Genomic DNA, 11,670 nt, shown 5'->3' on the forward strand with positions numbered 1-11,670 from the left:
TCTGTCAAGACTGGCCCGTACGGGCAGGGGTACCTTTACCTTTACCTTTTACTTTTGCTGTACTGTAACATTTTTATCTCCTTATTTTATATTGGCTGCTGCTTCTGCGTAAAATTTTAATTTCCATTATATATAAACAGGCCATACGGCAGAACAGAATAACATTAAATGAGTATTCGATCTGAGCATTGAGCTCAGCCCTGAAGGCTTTCTTGGTTTCGATGCCGTTTCAGTTAGCAGAAACTAGGGAGAGGCTTTTCTGTGGTGGCCCCTTGTTTAATGGAGTAGCCTCTCCTTGGAACTCTAATAAGCTCCAACTTTGGTTCTATCTTGGTGTTTGTTAAAAACATGTGTGTTCTCAATCTTTTCTGTGTTTCCTTAAGGTCAGGAATTAATAGTGCTCTTAGGGTTATCAACTGCATTTTTTTAAAAAATGTACTTTCCCTGTTTGTTTTAACTTTTGAGTTAATTGGTAGTGTATAAGTAAATAAAAATTCAACAACACACTCTGAAAGAAAAATGTAGTTCAATGCACTATAATTAGAAAAAAAAAACATTTATTTTTATACAGAATGTGTGGCATTCCACAGTTAAACAGATAAGAAAAGGAATTTATAATCCAGAGACACAATGATTCATTCCCTTAAAAAAAAAAATGGCAGTATGCCATACACTGAAGACATGAAATATCCAAAAGTATATAGAACATCACTGTTCTTTACAAGGTTTTTTAAATAAAAAAATCCTTATTTAAATATAGTCATTAAGCAAAGTACATTAAGCAAAATTCATTCCATAGGTTCATAGTCAGGTTTTCAGCAATAATATCAGTGAGTTGTAATATCAGTGAGTTGTACCTTCACAGCAATGGGCCAGTGTGTCTGGCTATAAACCAGAAGGTTAGTGGTTCAAGCCCACCCAGGGACAGCTGTGGGCAAGATTCCTGAATTCCAGCGGGTTGGACTAGATGACCCACGGGGTCCCTTCCAACTCCACAATTCTATGAATATATGTGTAATAAAAAATGTGCCAGGGCTCTTGTGCCACTCCCATTCATTTCAGCAGGGACTGCCCAGAAGACTATTAGCTGAATGGCACTCTTTAGCATTTTATCGATATACAGTGGTACCTCGGGTTAAGAACTTAATTCGTTCTGGAGGCCCGTTCTTAACCTGAAACTGTTCTTAACCTGAGGTACCATTTTAGCTAATGGGGCCTCCCACTGTCGCAGCACGATTTATGTTTTCATCCTGAGGTAAAGTTCTTAACCCGAGGTATTATTTCTGGGTTAGCAGAGTCCATAACCTGAAGTGTCTGTAACCTGAAGCGTATGTAACCCGAGGTACCACTGTACTTAATAGAGAATATTTCTACCCCCCACTCCCGTTGCAGAAACAGTGCTCAGTGTACATTCAGTTGGCTTCGCAGAATACATAACAGTGGCATCTAGCGTGCTGAATCCATCAGGTGGCCGGCTATAGCTACAGGTAGCAATAAATACATTCCAATCAGTTTCGATAATAAATACGAGTGGATAGTTGTAAAGTGGTTCCGTTCTTAAGGTGCTCAACATCCAGCTTCTCTAACCAGAGGCTTTCCACAACCGCTCCGTACAACATGCCCGGAGCATTTTTCGCAGCTTGGCGTGTTAGGGCTGAAACCAGAAAAAGGAAGAGATATATTTATGCAAATGAGAAGGTGAGAAACCGCAAAGCTTGTTGCCTCACCTGACCTTCTGAAAGCACTTCAAGCTGAGACCCAATAGGTATATGTCATCATGAGCTACATATTGTCAGCTGCCTGAATGATTTAATTTAATTTCTTATTTATTTCATTTATTTAATTTAAACTTATTTAATTTCAAATGAGGCTGTATACCACCCTGATACCTTTTATAATACGGCAGTACAGAAATCCTTTTTATAAATAAAATGGACTGGTGCCATTAATTTGGGTTTCCCACAATTGTTTTCAGCAATAAAAAGCGGGGGGGGGGGGGAGCTTAATAATAATATTTTTTAAAAAAATTATTTGTATCCTGCCCTCCCCAACTGAAGCCGGGTCAGAGCGGCTAACAACAGTAGAAATAACACAGTTTACATAAAATCATAATTAATTAATTGAAATACATTCTAAAATCAATTCATTCTAAAATCAATTCAGAGTCAAATTAATGGCAACCATTGGGCTAGAGTTCTATGAGGATTACAGAAGGAGGGGGTCAGAGTGTGCCCTGGCCAAAGGCCTGGTGGAACAGCTCTGTCTCGCAGGCACTGCGGAAAGATGTCAAGTCCCCAGGGCTCTAGTCTCTTGTGACAGAGTGTTCCACCAGATTGGGGCCATGGCCGAAAAAGCCCTGGCTCTGGTTGAGGCCAGCCTAACCCCCCTATGGCCCGGGACCTCCAAGATGTTTTTATTTGAAGACCGTAAGGTCCTCCGTAGGGACGCGGGTGGAGCTGTGGGTTAAACCACAGAGCCTAGGACTTGCTGATCAGAAGGTCAGCGGTTTGAATCCCACGACGGGGTGAGCTCCCAGTGCTCGGACCCTGCTCCTGCCAACCTAGCAGTTCAAAAGCACGTCAAAGTGCAAGTAGATAAATAGGCGGGAAGGTAAACGGCGTTTCCGTGCGCTGTTCTGGTTCACCAGAAGTGGCTTAGTCATGCTGGCCACATGACCCAGAAGCTGTACCCCGGCTCCCTCGGCCAATAAAGCGAGATGAGCGCCGCAACCCCAGAGTCAGTCACGACTGGACCTAATGGTCAGGTGACCCCTTTACCTTTAAGGTCCTCCGTGGGACATACCAGGAGAGGCGGTCCCGTAGGTACGGGAAAGCACTGACCTGCACCCAGAAATGCAGCCCAAAAAGGAACCCCTGAGACGAGCCCTGAGATTTCCACTATGGATCCCAAATGATACAGTGGTACCTCAGGTTAAGTACTTAATTCGTTCTGGAGGTCCGTTCTTAACCTGAAACTGTTCTTAACCTGAAGCACCACTTTAGCTAATGGGGCCTCCCGCTGTCGCCGCGCCGCCAGAGCACGTTTTCTGTTCTTATCCTGAAGCAAAGTTCTTAACCTGAAGCACTATTTTTGGGTTAGCGGAGTGTGTAACCTAAAGTGTATGTAACCTGAAGCGTATGTAACCTGAGGTACCACTGTATTGCAAAGGCCGCGTTCTGCGTGCGGCTCCTTGCCAGCGCTTTCTGTAGTTACCTTTGCCATAATCTTGTTGACAATCAGCTTGACCCACGGCGCTTGGGGGTCCAGGCAGACTTTCCTCCCATTGTTCAGGGTGGCTCTGTTCAAAGGAGGGGAGAGAAGGCAGAGAATTGAGCTGATGAGTGAAGGGGCTTTTTGCACAGCACACAGTCACAAAGGAGGTCATGGGCCCAGGCCAGGACACTTACATGACTTCAGGAACGACGCAGTGAGGTCCCTCGGGGAGGAGAGTGACAGAAGCAATTTGCTTGCGTGGAATCACATGGGAGACCGTTTGAATGCATTGGCACCGTAGTTCCCCGGTCATAGGAACAGCTGTGGAAGGAGAGCGCAGAAACTTAACAATGCAACCCTAGGCGTATTTAAAGGTAAAGGTAAAGGTACCCCTGCCCGTACGGGCCAGTCTTGACAGACTCTGGGGTTGTGCGCCCATCTCACTTAAGAGGCCAGGGGCCAGCGCTGTCCGGAGACACTTCCGGGTCACGTGGCCAGTGTGACATCGCTGCTCTGGCCAGAGCCAGAGCCAGAGCCGCACACGGAAACGCCGTTTACCTTCCCTCTGGTAAGCGGTCCCTATTTATCTACTTGCACCCGGAGGTGCTTTCGAACTGCTAGGTTGGCGGGCGCTGGAACCGAGCAATGGGAGCGCACCCCGCCGCAGGGATTCGAACCGCCGACCTTTCGATTGGCAAGCCCTAGGCGCTGAGGCTTTAACCCACAGCGCCACCTGCGTCCCTGAGTATTTACTGAGAAGCAAATGACAAAAGTTATCTTTTCCCGGCTTCCGCCCAGGAAAAGATACCTAGCGCAACCACACCGAACGCTTAACCCAACCTCCCTCTAGCACAGGGGTCAGCAAACTTTTTCAGCAGGGGGCCGGTCCACTGTACCTCAGACCTTGTGGGGGGGCTGGGCTATATTTTTTTTTGGGGGGGGAATGAACGAATTCCTATGCCCCACAAATATCCCAGAGATGCATTTTAAATAAAAGCACACATTCTACTCATGTATAAACACCAGGCAGGCCCCACAAATAACCCAGAGATGCATTTTAAATAAAAGGGCACATTCTACTCATTTAAAAACACGCTGATTCCTGGGCCGTCCGTGGGCCGGATTTAGAAGGCGATTGGGCCGGATCTGGCCCCCAGGCCTTAGTTTGCTTAGTAAAGGTAAAGGGACCCCTTTACCTTAGTAAAGGTAAAGGGAGCCGGCGTACAGCTTCCGGGTCATGTGGCAAGCATGACTAAGCCGCTTCTGGCGAACCAGAGCAGCGCATGGAAACGCCGTTTACCTTCCTGACCTATTTATCTACTTGCACTTTGATATGCTTTCGAACTGCTAGGTTGGCAGGAGCTGGGACCAAGCAATGGGAGTTCACCCCGTCACGGGGATTCAAACCACCGACCTTCTGATCGGCAAGTCCTAGGCTCTGTGGTTTAACCCACAGCGCCACCCGCATCCCCTTCAACAGTATAGGCACCATCCAATCACAGACGCTTTTAAAATTTCACCGCTGTTGGACTTGAGATGCCCAGCTCTGGCTCGATCATGTATTAGGATTTCAGATGCCTAGTCTTAGAGCAGGGGTTGTCAACCTGAGGCCCAGGGATTACATAATCAGCCTTGGAACAGAAGTGTGGCAAAGCCCTCTGCAAACATTTGCCAGGGATGGGTGGTGGGGTGGGGTGGGAGGTTTCTGCTCCCAACCTCAACGTGTTCATAACGGTGTGAAAATAGCCTATATCTGAGGTTTCATTCCTGTCCAATCAACTTGCCTTAACTAACTACTAAATATGCAGAAGTCAGGAGCAGAGACAGTTCCTGTCAAATTTTTCAACTTCTCCAAATTAAAAAAAACACGAGGGTTGTAAAAAGCTGTAGCATGACTTGGGAATGCAAAAGGTATTTGGGTGAAATCTATATAATTTAGTTTTGCTTGTCAAGTAAAAAAGCATGTAAAATTGCATAGGAATAATAAAAAAATGATAGCCAATTATTTGCAGCGACGGTGCTGATGACCTGACATTTTCTGAAGGTAAAATAACAAATTCTTTGGGTTTCTGAAAGCAGTTCATCATCAAACAGAGTCCTATGAAGCTAAATATTATCCAATCACAAAAAGCAGATTTGAATCCCTCACATCTGAAAGCATATTTTTAATAACCCCCCCCCAATAAATCTGCAAAAGTTAAGTTTCACCCCCTAAAACGACACACCTTAGAGGTACAACTGCACTTCTCTGCCCTCCATTTATCCAGCAAAAAAGCAACTTTACTGTGAACAGCCCAGAGGTGAAGAGCTCCTCTGAGCATGAGCAGAGTTCATCTGCCTCACAAAACACAGCAAATCCACAGACAGTGGGGACGGGGGACTGGGAGCTGGGTTTACAAAATTTCCAAGTCGGAAAGCAGGGCATCTGCTATCTCCCATCACCTCGGTTTCAGAAGCTGCTTCCCACCCGTCGCAGATCTTAAAGTCATCTTTAGGACCTTTCAGCGAAGTCTGCCTCTCTACCAACCATCCAGCCGGCTTTTTGGGTTTCCTTTCCCTCCCCTGAACGCGGCTTTAAATTTGCAACGGAGGCTCCGACGGTGCCTCCGGGAGCTTGCGGGAGTTTCCTCGCCCCCGACGGCTGCCCAAAAGGATGGATTTTGGAGCCTAGCAGAGCTTCCAGGAAACCCCGGTACCTGCCCCGCTGCATGCAATCGCCCACCACCCCTGAAATGAACATCGGCGCAGAAAGGATGCTAATGGACCGCCCCGTCGATGCAACCTGAGGTTAACATACCCTGGCTGTGCGAAGCGCTCCCGGCTAGCAGCAGGAAGACCAGCAGGGCGGCCACGCAGGGGACTGGACGGCACGGATTCATTGTTGCGGATGCGAAGGCGCTCCGATCCCCGACGTGATGCTGCAGCGGCCGCCGAGACGCTCTGAGCTGCTCTGTCGCGCCGGCCGGTCTTTTATGGTCCCTAGCTGCTGCGATCCCCGCCGCCGCCGCGGAGGGGCGCTCGAGGGACGAGTCCCGCCCCCTTCCCTGCGCACCGCCTTGGCATTGGGCGTCTGGTGAGAGATGCGACGGAGAGGTCCTTGCGAAGGGCAGTTCCCCTCGGAAGCAGCAGGTGTCGCTGTCCGCGGAACCAAATGAGAGATTGATTTTCGTTTCTTACTTTTTATGTTTTTGAAAAGTTTTTATTATTAAAATAATTCAGCATTAATACACACGTATTGCAAATATAAAAGCATACAAATATACATTCCATACAATCCGTCATCAATGCCTGTTTTTCATTCTGGCTCCAGATTTTGCTTTATCTATAATAATTCATTTTTTCCCCTCCGAAACCAGCAAGATCAAGTATTCCAAAAGGACTGGAGTAAATTTATAGGATATCTGAAAGATTATTGTAAGCAATTAACATCACTAGCAGGGTTGTCCGGAGACTTGTAACGAGAAATTTTTCTACCTTTCTATATTTATTTAAATTTTGAGTTATTTTGTAACGAGCGTAATTAGAATTGGGAAATGTACAAAATGTAATGATACAAAGGTTAATTTTGAAAGCCATGTGGCGGGAGGGAAGGAAGTCTATAGGCTCTAAAGAGCCAGGGACATAAAGTGGATTATAATGATGTAAACGTATATTATTAAATGGAAAATTAATAAAAATTATATACAGTGGTACCTCGGGTTAAGTACTTAAATCGTTCCGGAGGTCCGTTCTTAACCTGAAACTTTTCTTAACCTGAAGGACCACTTTAGCTAATGGGACCTCCTGCTGCCGTCACGCCGCCGGAGCACGATTTCTGTTCTCATCTTGAAGCAAAGTTCTTAACCCGAGGTAATATTTCTGGGTTAGCGGAGTCTGTAACCTGAAGCATATGTAACCTGAAGCGTATGTAACCCGAGGTACCACTATATATATATATATATATATAAAATGAATAATAATTTATCAGCCTGCCTTAGCTGGGTCATTGGGCATGCACACACAAAAAGGGAAATTGAAGAAGAGGAAATTATGGCTGCACTGAAGAACAAGCTGTCTTGATCCTGTCTTGGGCAGTTTGTTTGAAGTATGAAAACTGAGCTTGTTTTATCCCTTATATGATTTTGTGTTACATACTGAGTTGGGTATGTTTAACCCGGGAAAGAGGAGAAGGAGACTGGCTATGTTAGCCATATTCAGACATCTGAAAACATAGAAGATGGAGGAAGCTTGTTTTTCTCCTGCTCCTTGTTTGGGCAGGACACAAACCAATGGGTTCAATTTGCAACGAAGGAAATTTGGACTAAACATCATGTTTTGTTTTTTTTTGTTAAAGATATTTATTAAAGATTTTTTGATTACCATACAAATAAAGAAAGAAACAAAATAACACATATCATTACATATTTTCTTAACTTCTTTGGATTCCCTCACATCTCCCGCTCCAGCGTTCCTGATTTATAAATATCTAACCAGCAATTTATCCCCTTATTTCCATTCTTATTATCTATTTTTCCAATATTATATCTCTATTTTTAGATAACTTTTGTTCAAATCTATAAAGTTTAAATTTAGCCTGATAATTATCCAAAGTTTATCTTTTCTTCAATTTAGCTTATCTTCATACTTCAATTCATCTAGCTTAATGGTGCCAAATTACATTCCAATCTAGCATCCTTCTTAACATTCATACAATTTACAATGTTTCTGTAGGTAGGTCTTGAATTCCTTCCAGTCTTCTTCTACCATCTCCTCTCCCATCTAAACATCATGAAGACCTTTCTGACAGTAAGAGCTGCTAGTGGAACGGACTCCGTTTCATTGTCAAATGGAAGGTTTGCAAACGGTAATAAATGTATTTGGTTGAATTACGGCGTCTTCCAAACCACCCTTCTAACCAAAGTATACAAAGTGATGCATGGGATAAATCTGATTAATCTGATTAATAATAAGAATAAGAATAATATAAAAAGATTTTTTTACTATCATAATGGGTAATTATAAAACTGCCATGAGCATGCAACATAACAACATGACAATATTCTGCATTGTCATCAAGTAAAAAATATATTGGGTAATAAGGAAATGCCTCTCTTTCCTGGTTTTTAAGTGACTGAACATTACTAAGTGGTCAGGGAGGGTATTGTGCAAACATTCCATTTCTCGGGAAATGGGGAAGTTGAGAAAGTAAATATCGTTTGGTGCGTAGATATAAATTTTATTATTTTAATGTATTTGTAATCTTTGTTGGAAGCTGCCCAGAGTGGCTGGGGAAACCCAGCCAGATGTGGGGGGGGGGGTGTTTACAAATAATAAATTATTATTATTACCCATCATTTGCTTTCTGACTGAGGGTGTGGATGTGAATTTCCATTTCAAAAATGACAGTGGCCAACTCCGTCAACCCCTTCTTATTGATGGTGTTCTTATCTCCTTCCTTTCCTGAATATTTGTGGAAAATTGCTACCAGGAGACCATTCGCCTGGTGGAGAGGGCACGTCATGGTGAGAGGTCCAACTGGAAGTCGATCAAAGCAACGCGTTGGTGTTGGGTACCAGGAGAAGCTAGTTCAGCTTCATCTGAAGGACTCAAGGTTCTTCACACCTACCTTAAGTAGCCTTAAGGGCATGGGCTTTGCCTGGTTCTTTGGCCCATGCACTCCCTTCTCTTGCACGTAGTGATTTTTTGGCTCCTTGTCTAGCTTCAGGCAACTAACTGTATGCCATTTCCCCTGAACCTGTGAATCAGGCCCTGCACGCCAGAACTGGAAAATTGCAGCAGATGGTGACAGCAGTCACGAAATTAAAAGACAACTGCTTCTTGGGAGAAAAGCAATGACAAACCTAGATAGCATCTTAAAAAGCAGAGACATCACCTTGCCAATAAAGGTCCGTATAGTTAAAGTTAAAGCTATGGTTTTCCCAGTAGTGATGTATGGACGTGAGAGCTGGACCATAAAGAAGGCTGATTGCCAAAGAATTGATGCTTTTGAATTATGGTACTGGAGGAGACTCTTGAGAGTCCCATGGACTGCAAGAAGATCAAACCTATCCATTCTAAAGGAAATCAGCCCTGAGTGCTCACTGGAAGGACAGATCCTGAAGCTGAGGCTCCAATACTTTGGCCACCTCATGAGAAGAGAAGACTCCCTGTAAAAGACCCTGATGTTGGGAAAGATGGAGGAGAATTGGACGATGGAGGATGAGATGGTTGGACAGTGTTCTCAAACAGTGGGGCATAGGAATTCGTTCATTTTTATTTTTTTCTTCAAAATATAGTCCGGCCCACCACATGGTCTGAGGGATGGTGGACTGGCCCACGGCTGGAAAAGGTTGCTGATCCCTGCTTTAGACTAAGTGTGATCCACCTGGAAAAGGAACTGGCAAACCACTCCAGTATTTTGCCAAGAAAACTCCATGGACATAAAAAAGGGGAAGCTTTGAGAAGAAAGGGAGAGTTTCCAAGGCATGCTCTGGTTCATGGGGTCACAGGGAGTCGAACACGACTAAGGCGACTAAACAACAATATGCTGGGTGTGGGGTGGAAGAAAGAGAGGTTTGCATGAATTGTAGTGAGGCTTGTACATGTACAGTGAAAACATGGTTTAGTCCAGTGTGTTAATAATATAGGACAGGCTTCCTCAATCTCAGCCCTCCAGATGTTTCGAGACTACAGTTCCCATCATCCCTGACCACTGATCCTGCTAGCTAGGGATCATGGGAGTTGTAAGCCAAAAATATCTGGAGGGCCGAGGTTGAGGAAGCCTGATACGTTAACGGAGAAATCCGAGGGCTCCCTTGGACAAAAGCAAAGACACCAACCCGGACAATTGGAGCAAAACGGCAGCCAGTAGGCTTGGTCTTTATTGAAGACTGTCGCAACAGGACTCCCACTCACTGCAAGATGAAGCAAGATGGAAGCCCTGAACAAAAGGAGACCCCCAACGTTTATTAGCTACTAATCCCTCATGCTACACCCCTGACTACATCACATCTACATCATGACTACATCACTGACACATCACAAAAAGGAGAGGTTGAGGGAGGAGTTGTGGTGGTAACCTGAGTGTATTGTCACCTGGCCGGTTCCTCCTTTCCCTCTCCCCATGAGTACTTTCCAGAGGACAAAGGGTAGTTTGCAGTTTCTTGTCTCCAGAGGGAAGAGCTGATCACTGTCCTTTGTTTCAGTCCGTGGTGAATCCACTCCCACTTTTTGAGTGTAATGATCTTCTGTCTAGGACCATCAAGGTTGTCATGCCAACTGGGTAGGGCTCGCTGTGTTGGCTGCCTTGTGTCAAGTCTCCCCCCTTTGATAGTCCTTCCTTCATGGTGTAAAATAAAAGTGGAACGGTACAGATCCGATGTATGGGTGATTTTCTATGAATTTATAACAGAAGCGTCGCATATGTCGTGTGTGAATGTGTGTGTCGTGTTTGTACAAACTGAATGATTTGGGGGGGGGGCGGTCCTGCAACAGATATAAGACATATCAAATAGATTTGAGATGGGTCAGGAGGTTGCCATCTTCTTGTCTTTTGGACAAACTACACATTACATTAAAGATCTCAAGATCTTCTCAGCCCATCAAACCTTGGTGTGGCCTATGGCACCTGGAAAACGCCCATTAAAAATTGTGCACTAACGTGTCGTTGTCCTATTAATTCTTGAACCTCCCTGTCTTAGGACTGATTTTGTACCAACACAACAGTTAGCTTGTGTTTCCAGGAATCTCCCAAACTCTCCATGGTGACCCAGTGAAGTACATAAGGTGAATAGCAGCTTTATTGATGTTAACAATACCTGCCCTTTTACTGGGCAACTACGTTTTGTGTGCTTTCCTGTGTGACTATACCTGCAATTTTCCAAAATGGAAGATTTCCGTGAGACTCGGCGAGTCTTGTGGCACCTTAAAGACAAACAAATTTGTCATGTCATAGGTTTTTGTGGACTGCAGTCCACTTCGTCAGATGCACCTATCCAAAAAGAGAGAAGCTGATACTATCATAAAATTGTTAGCTTTAGGGGGTCAGGATTCTTTGCTGATTTTGCTGCAGCCAACTAACAAGGCTATTTATTGGCTATGCTACACCATTGGAATTTGTTAAAAACAGAATCTTACCATTACTGGCTCTCCTTGGTTCGTAGTTACAAGCTGCTAGAAGTCAATGTATTTGTCCATGTGGGGTTTTTTTTGTGTGTGCCTATTTCCAACCTTCCAAAACAAGGAGAAACTCAACAAATAATTTCGCTCAGTTTGCTTCTGAGTTAGGAGGTATTAGAAGCAAATATACTTGATCTGCATCAGAGGAACCTGTTGTTGTTGTTGTTGTTTTGTCATGTCCGACTCTTCGTGACCCCATGGACCAGAGCACGCCAGGCACTTCTGTCTTCCACTGCCTCCCGCAGTTTGGTCAAACTCATGCTGGTAGCTTCGAGAACACTGTCCAACCATCTCGTCCTC

The 11,670-nt window shown here is 44.6% G+C and overlaps 1 protein-coding gene across 1 annotated transcript; it reads right to left on the reverse strand.

Annotated features, from left to right (window-relative positions):
• Positions 1–624: 624 nt before the first annotated feature.
• LOC307201052 (interleukin-8-like) lies at positions 625–6,140 on the reverse strand. The gene is made up of 4 exons (XM_079950189.1): positions 6,011–6,140; positions 3,408–3,534; positions 3,214–3,298; positions 625–1,654 (listed from the first exon to the last, which is right to left on the reverse strand). The coding sequence occupies exons 1-4, from the start codon at positions 6,090–6,092 to the stop codon at positions 1,649–1,651; spliced, it is 300 nt and encodes a 99-aa protein (XP_079806315.1). The 5' UTR covers positions 6,093–6,140; the 3' UTR covers positions 625–1,648.
• Between the last annotated feature and the right edge of the window lie 5,530 nt (positions 6,141–11,670).

The sequence above is a fragment of the Podarcis cretensis genome, assembly GCF_951804945.1.
Source record: "Podarcis cretensis genome assembly, chromosome: 13".
In the NCBI taxonomy this organism is placed as follows: Eukaryota; Metazoa; Chordata; class Lepidosauria; order Squamata; family Lacertidae; genus Podarcis; species Podarcis cretensis.

Excerpts from the sequence above, each read along its gene's own strand:
- LOC307201052 (XM_079950189.1), bottom strand. The coding sequence starts at position 6,092 with ATGAATCCGTGCCGTCCAGTCCCCTGCGTGGCCGCCCTGCTGGTCTTC. Across the intron at positions 3,535-6,010 it reads GAGCGCTTCGCACAGCCAGG|CTGTTCCTATGACCGGGGAA; the intron begins GTATGTTAACCT and ends CTCCTTCCACAG. Across the intron at positions 3,299-3,407 it reads TGCGTCGTTCCTGAAGTCAT|AGCCACCCTGAACAATGGGA; the intron begins GTAAGTGTCCTG and ends TCCTTTGAACAG.